General features: G+C 40.0%; 1 protein-coding gene across 1 annotated transcript; it reads left to right on the top strand.

The window, feature by feature from the left end:
* The first annotated feature begins 4 nt into the window (after positions 1–4).
* Positions 5–19,844, top strand: arf2a (ADP-ribosylation factor 2a). Its single transcript, XM_034190041.1, has 5 exons — positions 5–120; positions 9,534–9,688; positions 12,667–12,777; positions 12,873–12,997; positions 19,200–19,844. The coding sequence occupies exons 2-5, from the start codon at positions 9,544–9,546 to the stop codon at positions 19,359–19,361; spliced, it is 543 nt and encodes a 180-aa protein (XP_034045932.1). The 5' UTR covers positions 5–120; positions 9,534–9,543; the 3' UTR covers positions 19,362–19,844.
* Positions 19,845–20,253: the final 409 nt, after the last annotated feature.

The raw sequence follows: 20,253 nt of genomic DNA, 5'->3' as shown, positions 1-20,253 counted from the left end.
TACGCCAGCGTATAGCCTGCCGGAATCTATTAGAAGAAGAAGAAGAAGAAGAAGAAGAACGCCATTTTGATTGTACGGAGGTGCGACGCAGAAGCTTTAAAAAAAAAAAAGTCATCGAAGGTATAATTTTATTTTATTTTTTTTAAGATATGACACTAATGAGGAAGAACTGTATTTTTGATTAGCGGAGAGAGTATAAACTACGTGGCCACGTTAATAACTTTGGAAGCTTGAGGTCGGTGTATAAAGTTTGCTAGCTATTTCCGTAGCACTTTAACTTTGTCTAGCTGTCGGCTAGGGAAGTTACTTTGTGTCAGAGCCGCACTTTTAACAAATATAACTGCGTGATTGTTATGTGTTTGTTGAACGTTAGCTAACGGTTATGCTTTTTTAATATGTAGTAAAGTTCCCCAGGGTTTCACAGCTGAAACGTAGACTTACTAAAAAGCTAACGCCGACTAGCATTCACGTTAGATAACGAGGTAGATGACTTGTGATTTCCTAAATTCATCTTTGTGTTATCGGCTTCCTTAGAATGGGAGTGGAAAATGGTTAACAAGAACGCTGCTTCGTCATGTAGACTCTCTTGCTAACTTAATCTTTCGAAAACGGCGCTGCGTGATTTAAAGCCACGGCAGCATTGACCACATCAGCATTTTGCATGACGTAACAGTCATACTTTCGGTGATGGACCTGGCTGGGTGCCACTCAGGATTCAGGGTGGTTCCGTACTGTTGCAAATTCCAGATCGGTGGAGTCATTAGTGAAGAATAGGACGATTCTTTTTTCCATTTTGTTAACCTAGAACATTTGGACAGCAGCTATCCGTACATAGCCGTAACATGTATATGTCGTGGACATGACAAGCGAAGCTCTTCAGCATCTCACCATATCATTTAGGTCCTCCAGACTCCTTTTTTTTTTTTTTTTTTTTTTTTTTTAAAGAGTAAATGCTTCGGTGGAGCATGAGCATAATGCCACACTCATTTTGCACTCATGATAAGGTTAGGATACAGTGCCCTCCAAATACACTGGAACACTTGGTATTTCACACATATGTTCGATGTTAATAATAATAATAAATCAAAAGCCTTTTCACATTCTGGGAATGCCCATACTCAACCAGGTTGGTTCAAAGGTCGAGAGCTGTAAAAATGTAAACAGATGCTTGGTCAGTTAGTGACAGCATCAGTCAAACAACTGTCAAGTCCATAATAAACATAATTTTACAGATCAACTTCAATCAATCAATCAACTTTTTTCTTGTATAGCGCCAAATCACAACAAACAGTTGCCCCAAGGCGCTCCACATTGCAAGGCAAGGCCATACAATAATTATGAAACACAGTCTACGTCTAAAGCAACATAACCAAGGGATGGTCCAGGGTCACCCGATCCAGCCCTAACTATAAGCCTTAGCGAAAAGGAAAGTTTTAAGCCTAATCTTAAAAGTAGAGAGGGTATCTGTCTCCCTGATCTGAATTGGGAGCTGGTTCCACAGGAGAGGAGCCTGAAAGCTGAAGGCTCTGCCTCCCATTCTACTCTTACAAACCCTAGGAACTACAAGTAAGCCCGCAGTCTGAGAGCGAAGCGCTCTAATGGGGTAATATGGTACTATGAGGTCCCTAAGATAAGATGGGACCTGATTATTCAAAACCTTATAAGTAAGAAGAAGAATTTTAAATTCTATTCTAGCATTAACAGGAAGCCAATGAAGGGAGGCCAACACGGGTGAGATATGCTCTCTCCTGCTAGTCCCCCGTCAGTACTCTAGCTGCAGCATTCTGAACCAACTGAAGGCTTTTTAGGGAACTTTTAGGACAACCTGATAATAATGAATTACAATAGTCCAGCCTAGAGGAAACAAATGCATGAATTAGTTTTTCAGCATCACTCTGAGACAAGACCTTTCTGATTTTAGAGATATTGCGTAAATGCAAAAAGGCAGTCCTACATATTTGTTTAATATGCGCTTTGAATGACATATCCTGATCAAAAATAACTCCAAGATTTCTCACAGTATACTAGAGATCAGGGAAATGCCATCCAGAGTAACGATCTGGTTAGACACCATGCTTCTAAGATTTGTGGGGCCAAGTACAATAACTTCAGTTTTATCTGAGTTTAAAAGCAGGAAATTAGAGGTCATCCATGTCTTTATGTCTGTAAGACAATCCTGCAGTTTAGCTAATTGGTGCGTATCCTCTGGCTTCATGGATAGATAAAGCTGGGTATCATCTGCGTAACAATGAAAATTTAAGCAATACCGTCTAATAATACTGCCCAAGGGAAGCATGTATAAAGTGAATAAAATTGGTCCTAGCACAGAACCTTGTGGAACTCCATAATTAACTTTAGTCTGTGAAGAAGATTCCCCATTTACATGAACAAACTGTAATCTATTAGACAAATATGATTCAAACCACCGCAGCGCAATGCCTTTAATACCTATGACATGCTCTAATCTCTGTAATAAAATTTTATGGTCAACAGTATCAAAAGCAGCACTGAGGTCCAACAGAACAAGCACAGAGATAAGTCCACTGTCCGAAGCCATAAGAAGATCATTTGTAACCTTCACTAATGCTGTTTCTGTACTATGATGAATTCTAAAACCTGACTGAAACTCTTCAAATAGACCATTCCTCTGCAGGTGATCAGTTAGCTGTTTTACAACTACCCTCTCAAGAATCTTTGAGAGAAAAGGAAGGTTGGAGATTGGCCTATAATTAGCTAAGATAGCTGGGTCAAGTGATGGCTTTTTAAGTAATGGTTTAATTACTGCCACCTTAAAGAGATGCTTATAAAGCCCCTTTCACACCGGGGCTGCTCCCGGTTGCTCCCAGTTGCGCCGTGCGTCATTATGACGATGCCGCATGGAAGCAACTCAGTGCCGAGACGATGCAGCTCGGTGCCACAACAGCACGAGGGCGCAAAGGAGGAAGCAAGTTGGGCGCCGAAAAATTAAACCTGTTTAATTTTTTTGGCGTCCTGTGCTCAACGCAGAAAGAAAGTGGTTCCAGCGCAAGTCGGGGCAAAGAGGCGTTACCTGGCGTGACTCGAAGCCAATTTATGATTCCTGCTGTGTTCCACTGTTCCCGCAGTATAAATCACGCAGGATTGTTTTTATACCGTGTACGTAATGCAGTAAAAACTACATGCTGAAGAAAAAAAATTCAGACTGATTGCCAGAAACATCCAGTAAAAAGTCCGGACATCTCTGGTCCACTCATGGATGTTCGTTCACGCGCGCACATGTGAACAATTAAAAGAAAAAAAAAAAGTCTGGCTGCAGGCATTACTTCCATGTTCTCTGCTCAAACTCTCACATCACAGTTTAAAAAAAAGGACTAAAAAGGACATAAGTCCTGAGACAGGACATGTCAACATCAAGTAGAACTCCAGACATCTCCACATTTGCTTGACGGTCCGTTCGTGCGCATGCATCTCGCGGTCAAAGGAGGAAAGAAAAGAAAAAAAAAAATGTCTGCAGGCAGTTAGTTTCTTTCTCTGCTCAGACTCTCTCATCACAGCTAAAAAAGGACATAAGTCCAGGACATGTCAACATCAAGTAGAACTCCAGACATCTCCACAGTTGCTTGGGATGGTCCGTGCGCGCGCATCTCACGGTCAAGGGAGGAAAGATAAACTATAACAGAACTCAGAGCGCAGCCCTGCAGCTCAGCACAAGTAGAAGAGAAGTCAGAGTGCACAGTCTGTCTGCAGCCAAACTGTGCACTCTGACTTCTCTGTGCAGAGAACCTGCAGACTATGTTCTCACCTCCTCTCTGCTCCCTGCTGCGCGCATCTGATGCAGAAATTCCTGCGTCGTCATGACGCCACAGGGAGCAACTGGGAGCAGCCCCGGTGTGAAAGGGGCTTAAGGAGAGAAAATGCAACTGTTTTACCAAGCCATTACAATCTAAATATTATAAATAATTACCTTTGGGATTATCCCAAACACTTTCTCCACCCCAAGAAGCGCACAAGACAAGCTGCTGGAGAAAAACCTGAATTTTCAGTTTGTGTGTAGCATAATTCAAAAATAATTTTATTGTGTGATAAGTAGGTATATACAAAGTATAATAAAAGCACACATCAATACATTAAAGTGATACAAAATTTAACACTTGTAAGAACATTAGATTTAAAATCACATCAATGACATTATGATTAAGAGATTAAATAGAAGCACACATCGAGCGTCAACTAATCTTAGAATTAAAATAACATTTAAATAACATTATTTTTTACAGTTGTGTGGAGCATAAGCTTCAGTTTTTCGTCCTTGGACACCAGTACCACGTTTTCACCAAAAAAAAATCTTTCAAGGAATCAACACTCCAGTGGGAAAAATAATCAAAGTCTCTGTCATTTGCGCTGCCCACACAGTCACTCATGATGCCTCGAGACTGCAGTTTACACCTCTTGCCCTTTGACCGCGCTACCAGACCCAGAAGAGAGAAAGAGTGTGAAAGGCTTATGAGCAAAGCTCTTCACTATCTGTGTATATATCATCAAACAATAATTAAAAATTGAATAATTGTTGCGGAACCTACCATCGGTTTGTGGCTTTTGACAACAATGTTATCCAGTTTGTGGCTTCATCTACTATGGTCAGAGTTTTTTGTGACATTTCCAGTTTGTGGCTGTTTATGGCTTTTTACAACAATGTTTTCTGGTTTGTGGCTTTTTCCCCTATGGGCAGATTTTTTTTTTGTGCCATTTCCGGATTGTGATTTTTTGGGGGGGGGCATTTCCGGATTGTTTTGTGCCATTTCCAGTCTGTGCCTTCATCTACCACAAGAGTGAGCTTTGCAGCGCTTCGCTTGTATTAATGATACAAAAATTCTATCTGTATGTAGCAGTTCTGACTGGTTAGTTTAGGTCATGTGATTGACAGTACATGCAGATACCGTCGGGCAGATAAGTCATACATTGAACGTTACATGCACAACCGCTGGGCAGATAAATATATCTTATTCGCCCAACCGTGATCGTGTATTTGACATGTTTTGTGCATCTAAACTACGTTTTTTTTTATACCACTTTTTAAGGCTTTATTGCTTCATTCCAGGTCCTACTTCCATGTCATATTCTGTTATTTCTGTTATTTATGAAATGAACACTCTGGGGTCCGAGGGCATTTTTTGGACAGTTCACTCGCCTGGCATAAATGTTTTATTATTGCTGTTAACAGCTCTTCCTGCATCCCACAGTCAAGTTTATGTCTCTTTTTTTTTTTCAGGACAACCTGTGCTTTCAGAATATATATGTTTTTGTTGTGTTTTATAAGTGTAATTAAGATTTACAATCAAAAATAGACAAGGAAAAAATAAAGCAAAAAATAATTTTCCACACACAGCAAACTATAATAAACAACTGTTTTGACACTTTATAAAGGTAATTTGAGGTCTTGTGTGAAAGACTGTACAACAATAAGGTTCAAACAATAAACACAAATGCACATTTTGAACAATATATACAAAATGGTCTGTGCGTTTTGTTGTCCATTGATATGGTAAACAGTGCTTTACACAGAGAAAGCAACAGAGTTATCTAGTAACATTCACATGCAAACTAGGGGCACAATCCTGATAATTACACACTCTTTGTTTGAGCACGTGAGAGGCTCTCCGTGTGCTCCTGCTTTCACTGATCGCTGTGCGTAATGGCGCAAGGCACACTGAGTATGTACTAATAGTATGTACTCATTGGAGCACCCGGGGGGCTATTCAAACGGGCCAACTAGTAACACCTCACTTCTGAAAACGGTCTTTGGCTTTTCACGTGAGGTAAATCTGCCCTACGATTGGATTTTGGAAAACCATGTGACGGTGAACAAATTCCGATTGGACACTCACATTGCACACGTCATCACACAGCTTCTATGAGAAGTACAAAGATGGCCGATGGCTGGCTCGAAAGTCCACTGAGTCAACTTTTCAGCAAAAAAAAAAAAAAAGTTTCTATCTCATATCATTCAAAAGTTATTTATAATTTAGTAAAGCTTGGTCTTAGCTGTCGTATACGACGGCGTCGGCCCCACAGGGTTAAATATGTGCTTCTTTTGAGATTTTTTATTCAGGGATGAGAATTCTCTGCGGATTTCTGACTTTTTCTGTGTTTCTGGGCCATATCTGAGATCGGTCTAACTCCTTTGAGAAAAAGTTTTGAGGGGCAGTGCAGTGGGATCATCCGTTCGAGTTAAACATTTCCGCAGGTTAAGGAAAGACACTTGAAGAATAGTTTTGGCAAGTGCAGGGATATCTCAAAGCCTATGAGCTTCAGGGGGCTTTGCCCCCTGTGCCTCACCAGGAGCACTGCCCCTGGCCCCCAGACCCCTGCTCATTTTCAGAGTTTTTTTTCTTTGCCCATTCTCATCCCTGTTCATTATAGGAGATGCTGAAAATGTATTATTGGATACATTAATTTGGCTTCTGGGCTTCAGCCCCACTGCTAATTTTCCTCAGCTTTTACAATGTTCATTTCACAGCCCTGTGTAAAGTGCAGATCTGGCAATTGGCTGGTTTATAAAGCACATACCTGGCAACTTGCTAAAAATCAAAAGTGAAGCTGCACCCGGCTGCATTCTCTGCCAGAACCACAACAAATGCTACTTTTGCTTCAAATTTTTACCCAGAGTGAGTACAATAAAACAACCCTCAAGCTGCACTTACAACCCCAATTCCAATGAAGTTGGGATGTTGTGTGAAATGTAAATAAAAACAGAATACAATGATTTGCAAATCCTCTTCAACCTATATTCTATTGAATACACCACAAAGACAAGATATTTAATGTTCAAACTGATAAACTTTATTGTTTTTATGCAAATATTTGCTCATTTTGAAATGGATGCCTGCAACACGTTTCAAAAAAGCTGGGACAGTGGTATGTTTACCACTGTGTTACATCACCTTTCCTTCTAACAACACTCAATAAGCGTTTAGGAAAAAATACTCCAGCAGTTTAAGAACAATGTTTCTCAACGTTCAGTTGTAAGGAACTTAAGTATTCCATCATCTACAGTCCATAATCATAAGATTCAGAGAATCTGGAGAACTTTCTACACCAACATTGAATGCCCATGACCTTCGATCCCTCAGGCGGCACTGCATTAAAAACCAACATCATTGTGTAAAGGCTCTTACTGTGTGGGCTCAGAAACACTTCAGAAAACCATTGTTAATTAACACAGTTCGTTGCTACATCTACAAATGCAAGTTCAAACTCTGCCATGCAAAGCGAAAGCCATACATCAACAACATCCCGAAACGCCGCTGGTGTCTCTGGGCCCGAGCTCATTTGAAATGGACAGTTGCAAAGTGGAAAAGTGTGCTGTGGTCTGATGAGTCCACGTTTCAAATTGTTTTTGGAAATCGTGGACGACGTGTCCTCCGGACTAAAGAGGAAAAAGACCATCCAGATTGTTACCAGCGCAAAGTTCAAAAGCCAGCATCTATGATGGTATGGGGGTGTGTTAGTGCCCATGGCATGGGCAACTTACACATCTGTGATGGCACCATCAATGCTGAAAGGTTTTCGAACAACACATACTGCCATCCAAGTAACGTCTTTTTCAGGGATGTCCCTGCTTATTTCATCAAGACAATGCCAAGCCACATTCTGCACGTGTTACAACAGCGTGGCTTCATAGTAAGAGTGCAGGTACTAGACTGACCTGCCTGCAGTCCAGACCTGTAGCCCATTGAAAATATGTGGCGCATTATGAAGCACAAAATACGACAATGGAGACCCCGGACTGTTGAACAATTGAAGTCGTACATCAAGCAAGAATGGCAAAGAATTCCACCTACAAAGGTTCAACAATTAGTGTCCTCAGTTCCCAAACGGTTATTGAGTGTTGTTAGAAGGAAAGGTGATATAACACAGTGGTAAATATACCACTGTCCCAGCTTTTTTGAAATGTGTTGCAGGCATCCTTTTCAAAATGAGCAAATATTTGCACAAAAACAATAATTTTATCAGTTTGAACATTAAATATCTTGTCTTTGTGGTGTATTCAATTGAATATAGGGTGAAGAGGATTTGCAAATCATTGTATTCTGTTTTTCTTGACATTTTACACAACGTCCCAACTTCATTGGAATTGGGGTTGTACTAGGACTACCCAGTTTAAAGATTTTGAACATGATTGAAGTGGTTAAGACTACGAACACCCGGAAGTGACCGAGTAATGATTCTTATTTGTCGAATCAGGATGAAATGTTTTAACAGCTGGAAAGTCTCACCCCAATGTCAAAACTGGTGCCAATGATGGCCGTAACTACTGTGTATACCAAGTTTGTTCAAGATCGATTAAAGAGATATCAAGGAGTTACTCTGATGCTTCAAAATGTGCCCTGACTTGCTATTCGGGATGAAAGGATGAGGAACGGTTGCTCCATGCAGTCTTTTCCATTTTTTTTTGTGGGAGCATTATAGCACTACATACTGGCCTAGTGTGTACTACAACGTGTTTACAGAACACTTATTGAAAACAACAAGAAAAAAAAGCCATCATGCTCTAAATTTCTGAGGAGAGCCCTTTCTACCACACTTAATTTGGTCTGAACAGATTAGATTCCAATTTCTGTGCTGCTGCTAATCTTGCCAAATGGCCGGCTTTCACAGTCTGAACTGTTTACTCGCTTTGGCTTGGAAATTGAGAGGAACTACTTCTCACTCTTTTAAGGTCTTGGTCGCTCTTGTTGCCACGTTTAGGGACACAATAGAAATTCTTCCATCCAACTTCCATTTGTTTACTTCTTTGGACTAGTTGTAGTTTTGATCTTTACGCTATGTATTTCCTAGTGTGTTGTATGGTAATTTTTGCATCGTTCTTGTTTGTAAATTCCCCTTTTCCAATTTACCCCCCCCCCCCCCCCCCCCCCATAAAAAAAAAGCAACAAGAATTCATGCTCTTGTACACTGTCTTTGTGTTCGTGCCTGGTTTGGTTACACCGGAACCACATCAGAGTTTGGGAAATGCTGGGTTCCCTGAAACCTCACTACTCATTTGGGCTTATCGGGGATTGGTTCGGGGCCTGGGAATACCTCAGGATCCCCTAGTCAGAGGTGGTTAATGTGACCCGGGAAAGGGAAGTTTGGGGTGTCCTGTTGGAGCTGTGACCCCTGCGACCCGGTTCACAATAAGCGGTTGAAGATGAGTGGGTGAGTGAGTCATGAGGCATCTTTTGATTGTCCAATACACTGTAGCCGGTGGCATGCAATCATTGTCTCTGCTGAGGGGAAATTGGATCTTGTAGCACTTTGATGTTTGAGATAGGATCTTTCCAGGATATTCCCCAAGATGTATGAATTTTTCTTGATTAAAATGGTCTGGTCTTAGAATTTTGTTTATGTAGAGGGTCCAGTCTTAACAGCCATACAAAAGGGTTGAAAGGACGACTGCGTGGTAAACCATAATTTTGGTAGACGTTTCGATGTCACTATTGAAAAACGGTGAATGAGCTGACCAGTGGCTGTGTTACTTAATATTCTTTCTTTATTTTCTTCTTCTTTTGTAGGTTAGCTAAGATGGGGGCGTTTGCTTCCTTATTTAAAGGTCTTTTTGGAAAGAGAGAGATGAGGATCTTGATGGTAGGTCTGGATGCTGCTGGAAAAACCACCATCTTGTACAAGCTTAAGCTGGGTGAAATTGTTACCACAATTCCTACTATTGGTGAGTTGTATCAGACTGTCTTGTTGACACAAATGACACAGGAGCAGTGTTTCGCTTGAAGGTGAAGTAATACCTTGGAAAGTCCATGACATGGGTCTGTGTAGGGTGCAATAACTGATATGACATATATCAAAGACCATTTTATTATCAATATCAGTATATCAATACAAATAACATTTTTAATCTACCAATAGCAAGTAAATATGCTTAAAATTAATTAAAATGACCAAAGCTGCTCATCACTTGAACACAGTCTGTCCTCCTTTCTTTATAAGGAGCTTAATGGCATGGTCATTGATCACTTTCTTCTCCCCCTGCAATTATTGTGCATGAAAAACCGAAGTAGGTTTAAATTTGCTTGAATTAAAGCTATAGGGCGACCAAAATTTCACTAAGCTGGCAAAATTTATTTTCTGTTTATTTCCCTGGGATTTTTCTCTAACACTTACCCACACAAAGTACAAACTCAAACTCTTCCGCGCTTTTAAATTTATTCAGTGTCACAATGAAAATCAGGCCTGGTTTCTGAAGAACTTCTCTCACAGCTGAGATCCGCCCTTTCAGAACCAGGAACAATAGACACAAGCAGTTTTATAAAACTCTTCAAATGTGTAACGAAAGGTGGACCTTATTTTGCAAAATCCTTCCCTTATTGGTCCCTGTGGGCATTCGGGGGAGGTCCCACCTCCTGCCACTAACCTGCACAATAACAGGACTTTTATGATTTATAATTTAACCTGAATCTCTTTGTCCTAAGTGGTAAAACTGGTTAAATCCAGTTTGTCATGCACATTCCAACAGAGAGCAGAAAAAAATATATGAAACTAAGGACACAATCCTAAGTAAAATAACTACTTTAATACCAAAACAAATAAAGAAAACAATAATTAAACACACAAATATAGCTAACATTGAAATCCAAGCATTATAATAGTGATTTGTTTTAGCAACATCTTGCAAAATTATAGCTCACTTTAATGAAAAGAACATATTTATCTGGGGGGAATTCTAGAGTGAATATTTTCTTTTTAACACCGTCTGCAAAAACAGAAATACAGTACCACCTGTTTTTGGAAGATATACAACACACCACAGGACAAAAAAAAGCATCTAATGACAAGTTCTGGCTACATCTGATCACAGTTTTGAACTTCAGAATAAAAAACAAACAAAAAACAGTTAAACAACTGAGCGATTGCGCCGCAAATGAGTATCTTATTTCTGTCATTAGTTTGGAAGTTCAGCTGAAGGCTCTGCTGAAAGCAGACTGATTCAGATGTTTCATGAAAGGCGAAGAAAGGATCAAAATACATTATTTGCCGAGTGTCATGGCTGATAATCTAAAATGCTCTCTACTGCTATTTTCATCTTAATATGCACCGTGTTTCTTAAACTTCTTTGTCCAACCTGTCCACTATGGTTTTAGCCCCTTTTAGTGGTGCTGTAGTGGAAAGTGTCCAGTGTTGCCACAGTTACTTTGAAAAAGTAATCTAGTTACTGATTACTTCTTGAAAAAGTAACTTAGTTACTTTACTGATTACTCAATTGTAAAAGTAATTAAGTTAGATTACTAGTTACTTTTTTAGTTACTTTCCCCAGCTGCCGACAACAACCCTCTGCCACCTCAACATGACAATAATACTTGTTTTGCTAAAACTCACTTTATAGTCACCCTTTCTTGACTTCAGTGTAACAGTAAAACTTGCAATTTCTAACCTGCATTGTTTATAAATGTCACTATTAAATTCTTTCTAACATTTTTCTAACATTTAAATTCGCTAAACATTTTAGTTGTCGAAATTATTATTATTATTATTATTATTATAAGTAGTATTAGTAGCTGTATTAAAAAAGGCTTCAAAACTGGACCTTTAATCTAGGGGTGTTGTGGGGGGCACATCCCTGCCCCACGCCCCCATTCCATCTGGATTCACCCCTGCTTTGGCGTTTGAGCACAAAGAATGGATAACATTTATTTATGCAGAAAGCATGACCAGATTTACAGGAAAGGAAGTTTTATTGCATTTTCACATCACATGGTCCTCAGAAATAGAGTTTAGGTGCATTTGAGTGGAAAATAGTGTTAGTTGTTGACACGTCGCGGAGGATCAGCTGTTTACGGAGCGGCTCAGCTCAGAATTCTAAATAAAGGAGAAAAAAAGCATAAAAATGTCTTTGTAAAGCTCAGTGCAGGTGTGCTGTTGTCACCGCGCTTTAAGAGGTGAGGATGAGTTGTAGCTGCTGCAGAAAACTGCGGATGAAAAGCTCACAGCTCGCTTAAAGTGGGCAGTTCAGTCGAACCCTGACCCCCTGCCCACGGACCAAGTTTAATGCTGCTGTCGACCCACAATGCAAAAATAATAGTAACTCAGTGACTTGGAGAAGTTTAATCTTTAACTTTAATCTGATTGCTGATTTGGAAAGATTAACGCGTTAGATTACTCGTTACAAAAAAAAAAAGTGGTTAGATTAGAGTAACACGTTACTAAGTAATGCGTTACCGGCGTCACTGAAAGTGTCCTACCTCAAACAGTGCTAAAGTATGCAACATCCCAACCCTTAACCCTAGTGCTGCTGCGATATATGAAATATTCATATAATACAGAAATAAATACCAATTTAAAAAAACATTATCACCTAACTCTGCTTCCACTAAGGGTGTAGTCTGTAGGATATTATGTCCTACTACTTGCATCTGTCTGTCTGTATGTACATTTTGTTGCATTCTTGTAACTGATTAACAACACACGGAAGACACTTTCAGGGTTTTTTTTTTTTTTCTTTCCAAGGGCCACTCATCTCACTGAGCAAGCAAATTTAGGCTAATAGGCTAACCTTAGTTTAGGTGTTTTGATTAATGCACATTTATGCAGACTGGACGGCTACCGCACTCCTAATTAATAACTTTATCTTAGCTGATCATTTGTTGTAGGCAAAGATCTATGATTTGTGTCATTGTTTGTCTGTTTAATTCACAGGTTTTAATGTAGAGACAGTAGAATACAAGAACATCAGTTTTACCGTGTGGGATGTTGGTGGACAAGACAAGATCAGGCCACTGTGGAGGCATTACTTCCAGAATACTCAAGGTGAGCAGTCCACTGACTTCTCAAACCGGAAAATATCGCTTACATTTTATGACCTTAATTTGCTCCGTTTGTTTCAACATTACTTCTGTTTGCAGGTGTTATCTTTGTTGTGGACAGCAATGATAGGGAGAGAATCGGTGAGGCGAAGGAGGAGCTGTTCCGAATGCTGAATGAGGATGAGCTGAGAGAAGCAGTGCTACTCGTCTTTGCCAACAAACAGGTGATTTTTGAATCATAGCCCAAAAACAAAAAGAATTGAAAGGAGGAGAATTTCTTGTTAATGAGGTTTGGGATCCACTCCTGAGAATTGGTACTCACTTGAACAAAAATTATGTTTTTTTTTTTTTTTTTTTTTTCCTGATAGCAGGAGCTCTAGCAGAAAAAACAAGTGTATTTTTGGAAAATTTGGTGAAGCGGTACCTCCTGGTCAGCATGGGAGTTGATTTGATATTGATACACATTTGGGAAGAGGATAGTGTACAACCCCTGGCAATAATTATGGAATCACCGGCCTCGGAGGATGTTCATTCAGTTGTTTAATTTTGTAGAAAAAAAGCAGATCACAGACATGACACAAAACTAAAGTCATTTCAAATGGCAACTTTCTGGCTTTAAGAAACAATATAAGAAGTCAGGAAAAATAAACCCCAAAAGTCTCAGCCATTCACAAGCAAAGATGGGGCGAGGATCACCACTTTGTGAACAACTGCATGAAAAATTAGTCCAACAGTTTAAGAACAATGTTTCTCAACGTTCAATTGTAAGGAATTTAAGGATTCCATCATCTCCAGTCCATAATATAATCAGAAGATTCAGAGACTCTGGAGAACATTCTACATGTAAGCGGCAAGGCCGAAAACCAACATTGAATGCCCATGACCTTTGATCCTCGGACAGCACTGCATTAAAAACCGACATTGTGTAAAGGATCTTACCACGTGGGCTCAGGAACACTTCGGAAAACCATTGTCAGTTAACACAGTTCGTCGCTACATCTACAAGTGCAAGTTAAAACTCTACCATGTAAAGCAAAAGTCATACATCAACAACATCCAGAAACGCTGCCACCTTCTCGGCCCGAGCTCATTTGAAATGGACAGACGCAAAGTGGAAAAGTGCGCTGTGGTCTGAGTCCATATTTCAAATTGTTTTTGGAAATCATGGACGTTGTGTCCTCCGGACAAAATAGGAAAAAGACCATCCAGATTGTTACCAGCGCAAAGTTCAAAAGCCAGCATCTGTGATGGTATGGGGGTGTGTTAGTGCCCATGGCATGGGCAACTTACACATCTGTGATGGCACCATCAATGCTGAAAGGTACATCCAGGTTTTGGAGCAACACATGCTGCCATCCTTCTAACGTGTGTGTGTGTGTCATAAGGGAGTGGGCATCTGTGGATCACCTCATAAATTTGCACTCATTCAGGGTTTGTTTGTGTTGTTGTCACAAGTATCGTTTGTCACAATACTTTTGTATTCCCTTACAAAAACATTTGCAAACCTTCTCCCCTTTCCTCACATTGTATTTTCTTACCAGTATTTGTATTTTCTCTCTATACTTACTTGCTTAATCATCTGACTTTTGTGTTATGCACCACACTACATTGCTGATTTCTGGTAAGTTTTGCAAGGTAACACAAATCCTTTTGCAAGGGAACAAAAGCATCCCTCCCAGGAAAAAAAAGACAAACTTTAAGGGGCTCTGTGGGTACAGAGCCAGAGAAAAGAAATACTTATGATTTATAGTTTATTGGTTTTCTTATTGTCATATATGAATCATGCATGTTTCATAAAAGCTCCCCTGCCCCCCAACACTGACCACTAATCTACAAGGTGTAATAGGAGAGTTCTTTCCCCCTCTAGCACAATTACCCCCAGAGTCCCAGCCAACAGAGTAAAGAACCACACGTGGGTTTGGCAAGTTCTATATTGAATGGACTAGATATATATCGCGGTAGTCCATTTGTTCTAGATTGTCAAATCACTTTACCTTACTGTTGTCAGGGTGCTGCCATGTGAGGCATCCAACTCCACACCAGGAGCTTAGGGAACTGATGGGCTTTGAACCATAGACTTTTTTCACATTGAGGAAAGCGTGCTACCACTGCACCACCTTGCTCCACCCAGCAGTATGTAATGTCATACTGGAAGTGAAAGAAACTGCCAAAACCAAAGTCTGATCTCCACATTGACCAGCTGCAACATTAAAGTGATGACATGCATTATTATTATGCCAAGTCGAGTCAAGTCTGGCAGCATGAGCTGGTGTCACATGTCACCACATCCACAACACCATGGAACCGCCTTGGGTCCTGGATGGTATCCACCCAAACAATTGGTCCATCCCCACCCGTTGAAAGAAGCCATCTATCTGCCACAACCAGATGAAGCCAAAACTACCAAATTGTCAAAGTTGACACTCTCTCACAATGCAAGTACAACCCCTGGCAATAATTGGGTGATTCTTTAACTACGGGCACTATTGGCCCTGTAAATGTATTTTCCACCACACCATTGCCTTACAATATAAAGCTCCTTGGGGCAACTGTTTGTTGTGATTTGGTGCTATATACATGTGCTCTGATGTCACTGTTTATCTCCATAGAAACTATCCAAACAATCTTTCATACAAACTGTTTAAAGGGACATTACAGTGTTGTGGTGGAAATTACGGCAATAGTGTGGGACAACTACATTTTGTTGAAAAAAAAATCACAACAGTTGTATGACATTGAATAACCCAATTATGTTTTGATTATTTTACTGATATTTTATTCAGAGATATTTTAAAACATTAGAAAAAAGTTTCTTTACCATTCATTTTTATCGTTGAAGATCAAAAGTCTGGGTGTGGGACAAGCACAAAACGGCAATATTTGCATCTAATGATGCTGAAAAAAGGTGAAAAAGTCATCATAGACTACTAGAACAAATTTCTTAACACACTTTCATTGTAAAGATAACTATAAAAGTGTGAAATTTCCCCTTTTTTCTGTTTTTCATGCAATATGATCAAAGGACATAAGTGCCCGTAGTCTAAGAATCACCCAATTATGGAATCACCGGCCTCGGAGAATGTTCATTCAGTTGTTTAATTTTGTAGAAAAAAAGCAGATCACAGACATGACACAAAACTAAAGTCATTTCAAATAGCAACTTTCTGGCTTTAAGAAACACTATAAGAAATCAGGAAAAATGATTGTGGCAGTCAGTAACGGTTACTTTTTTAGACCAAGCAGAGGGAAAAAAAAATATGGACTCACTCAATTCTGAGGAATAAATTATGGAATCACCCTGTAAATTTTCATCCCCAAAACTAACACCTGCATCAAATCAGATCTGCTCGTTAGTCTGCATCTAAAAAGGAGTGATCACACCTTGGAGAGCTGTTGCACCAAGTGGACTGACAAGAATCGTGGCTCCAACACGAGAGATGTCAATTGAAACAAAGGAGAGGATTATCAAACTCTTAAAAGAGAGTAAATCATCACTCAATGTTGCAAAAGATGTTGGTTGTTCAGTCAGCCCTGTCTAAACTCTGGACCAAATACAAACATGGGAAGGTTGTTAAAGGCAAACATACTGGTAGACCAAGGAAGACATCAAAGTGTCAAGACAGAAAACTTAAAGCAATATGTCTCAAAAATCGAAAATGCACAACAAAACAAATGAGGAACGAATGGGAGGAAACTGGAGTCAATGTCTGTGACCGAACTGTAAGAAACCGCCTAAAGGAAATGGGATTTACATACAGAAAAGCTAAACAAAAGCCATCATTAACACCTAAACTGAAAAAAACAAGGTTACAATGGGCTAAGGAAAAGCAATCGTGGACTGTGGATGACTGGATGAAAGTCATATTCAGTGATGAATCTCGAATCTGCATTGGGCAAGGTGATGATGCTGGAACTTTTGTTTGGTGCCCTTCCAATGAGATTTATAAAGATGACTGCCTGAAGAAAACATGTAAATTTCCACAGTCATTGATGATATGGGGCTGCATGTCAGGTAAAGGCACTGGGGAGATGGCTGTCATTACATCATCAATAAATGCACAAGTTTACGTTGATATTTTGGACACTTTTCTTATCCCATCAATTGAAAGGATGTTTGGGGATGATGAAATCATTTTTCAAGATGATAATGCATCTTGCCATAGAGTAAAAACTGTGAAAACATTCCTTGCAAAAAGACACATAGGGTCAATGTCATGGCCTGCAAATAGTCCGGATCTTAATCCAATTGAAAATCTTGGGTGGAAGTTGAAAATGGTCCATGACAAGGCTCCAACCTGCAAAGCTGATCTGGCAACAGCAATCACAGAAAGTTGGAGCCAGATTGATGAAGAGTACTGTTTGTCACTCATTAAGTCCATGCCTCAGAGACTGCAAGCTGTTATAAAAGCCAGAGGTGGTGCAACAAAATACTAGTGATGTGTTGGAGCGTTCTTTTGTTTTTCATGATTCCATAATTTTTTTCCTCAGAATTGAGTGATTCCATATTTTTTTTCCTCTGCTTGGTCTAAGAAAGTAACCATTACTGACTGCCACAATTTTTTTTTCCTGATTTTTTATAGTGTTTCTTAAAGCCAGAAAGTTTCCATTTGAAATGACTTTAGTTTTGTGTCATGTCTGTGATCTGCTTTTTTCCTACAAAATTAAACAACTGAATGAACATCCTCCGAGGCCGGTGATTCCATAATTTTTGCCAGGGGTTGTATAATTATTATTTTTATAATTTAGTCTGGATAGTCTATGTTAAAAAAGTCATCATTTATATTGCATGGCTTGTGGTAATGTGCATAGTGGTGTCGTACTGACATTTGATACCAATTGTAAATTGCAAGTGCTTATCAGTGTTTTTCTAGAAAAATTTAGCAAGGGGCGACAGCAGATGCGAGGGAGTGGAGTGACCAAGCTGGAGTGATGATGCTTCTTGAAGGACTGGAACAACAACAACAGGGTGTGGGAGCTGCGTGAAATAGGACACGTTTGTGCATTCTTACTGTCATTTTGCCACGTTTGGGAAAACAATATGCCGTTTATTATGAATGGGTTTGCTATTTCCATGCATCAGTGTTATGTATTTATGGAAGAATGGATCGGCGAGGGGAAGGCTGTATGCTAGGAATTAACTGTTAAAAAAACAAAACAAAACACATTTCATCAAGGGGACATGCAGCAAAAATAAGGGGATGCAGTGCCCCTATTTCCCGGTTTAGAAAAACCCCTTGTTATGCTTTAAGCTACACTGAACAGTTGTTGTTGTAGTAGTAATGGTAAAAATAATATTACTGATGATAATATGTTGTTACATTGGATAATGTAACTTGCAAATTTGAACAAGGAAGGTCTTAGTATTATGATGGGAAAGAACAATAAATCAGGAATAACATTCATGTCCTAAATGTCCTGTTTAATAAAAATTGGATGTCAGTGACAGTCCCACTGCATTAGCCCCCCCCCCCCCCCCCCCACACACACACATTCAGCCGCTCTAAAGTAATGCACTTAGTTGAGGCCTATCTCAGCTGTTAAAGGAGACGTCAGATGACTGTCAGTCATTAAACCAGCCCCGGTGCGCCCTTGTTTGCACCGATATTTGTCACCACTTAAATGGCAGCTTGCCCTGTGACACGCCCCAAATGGATCTTCGCTTATTTCCAGGGTTTGCTGAACTTGTTTTTGTGCCCACTGTTGAGCTCGACCGAATTATCTGTTTCTAATGGGCGGGAAATCATTTAAAGCCACATATAAGCCTCAAAGGAACATCACCAAACAAAATTTGAAATTGTAAATGTATCAAACTGATTTTAAATCTGTCTTCTGCACAATGAATTTATACTTACAGGGTCCATAAATGGTCTGTTAACATAAAGAAGCTAATTTCTGAGTGGTTTGTGGAAACCTACCTGGGACTAAAACTGAGCTGCTGAGGATAAAAAAAAACCCTGGGTTACTTGATCACTTTAAAAAGGTTGAATTGGACCCCACCCCTCTCCTCCACCATCAACATGTGCTGCTTACCTTAGCCTACCAGTGTGTTTGTTGAATACGGGGTTTGAGGATTATTATTTTGTATGTGAACAAAGCAAGCTAGAGAGTCCGGGAGATCTTTCAATCTTTAACGTATGAGATCATGACCTGTGTCTAAATAAAGTCACCGCTTATAGAGTGTAGACTTTATGGCGGCATCTTTGTTTTTATTTGCATGGTTCATAACAGTCAGCAGTTTCATATTAGAATCTGCTGTTGGCTGTATTAGGAATGAGAACAGGCAAACAAAAAAATCCAATCTGAGCAATAAATGGAAGTTGAGCCTAACGATCTGCAGTGTGAATGTAGCCTGAGATTCCAGAAAATAATGTAAGTACATGGAGTGCTGCTGTTTCTGATTAATGGTTTTGTTTTCTGTGCCCACAGGATTTGCCCAATGCCATGAATGCAGCTGAGATTACAGACAAGCTAGGTCTGCACACGCTGCGAAGCCGCAATTGGTATATCCAGGCTACATGTGCTACCAGTGGAGACGGTCTCTATGAGGGTCTGGATTGGCTTTCAAACCAACTAAAGAATGTAAAATGATACACCATTCCACCTTCTCTTATCGCTTTATTTTTCCTTTTTTTTGGAGGGGGGGTGTCTATGCAGGGTGATTGCACTGGTTCTGCTCTGTTTTTCTTCTTCTTCATGTCTGGATGAATGAATGTGTGGATGTGTGAGCACTGAGTGGGAGCAGCCCTGTTGTGCCTTAAAGCTCTGTCACCGGTCCATCACACCCGTATCAGTGCATCTGAAGGCTGTCAGTCATTGGCGCCAAATTGATCAGGAGTCCTGTGAGTTAAACAGGTGGCAATAATCAAGTTTTTAACATTTTCTTTTCATGATTAATCAACTTGACTCACAATCCCGCCTCACACGACGGGACGGACGTTGTAATTTGTGTCGTGTTTGGGAAAACAGTGTCCCACGTCCTAATTATCCTCTAATCCGTTGCACTTGGAAGCTGGAAAACTCCAAGTGCATCATTCAAACGTCAGTGGTTTCCATTTGCTTGTGCTGGGGGGGCGGTGGATGCAGCAAATTCATACTCAATGATGAATCTGTTAGAATTCTAAATAAGTTTTAAATTTCATTATATTAAAAAGAAAAAGGAGGAAATATTCATTTGGTTTAATCACTTTCATGTGTGGTGTTGGGTAAGATGAATGTTTGAGCTTAAAGGTTCTCATGCAGTTCATCACTTTATGCACCTGCTTATTCCAGTTAAAGGGTTATTGGGGGGTGGGTGGGAGCACACTGGGCTAGAGTGCCTTGATAGAGTGGCGACATGATGAGTCTGGTCCCATCTTGGTGCAAAAATAGCGTTTGCTGTTGATGTGCCTGCAAATAAATCCAGCTTTTTTATTTATTCACTGAAAATGCCGGGTTGCTGTGCATTTAGATGCACAAATAGTCACAGCAAGGGCTTCAAGAT

The sequence above is a fragment of the Thalassophryne amazonica genome, chromosome 16 (genome assembly GCF_902500255.1).
Source record: "Thalassophryne amazonica chromosome 16, fThaAma1.1, whole genome shotgun sequence".
Classification (NCBI taxonomy): domain Eukaryota; kingdom Metazoa; phylum Chordata; class Actinopteri; order Batrachoidiformes; family Batrachoididae; genus Thalassophryne; species Thalassophryne amazonica.
The sequence above is the reverse complement of the archived record's forward strand: the minus strand, read 5'-3'. Positions and strand labels throughout refer to the sequence as shown.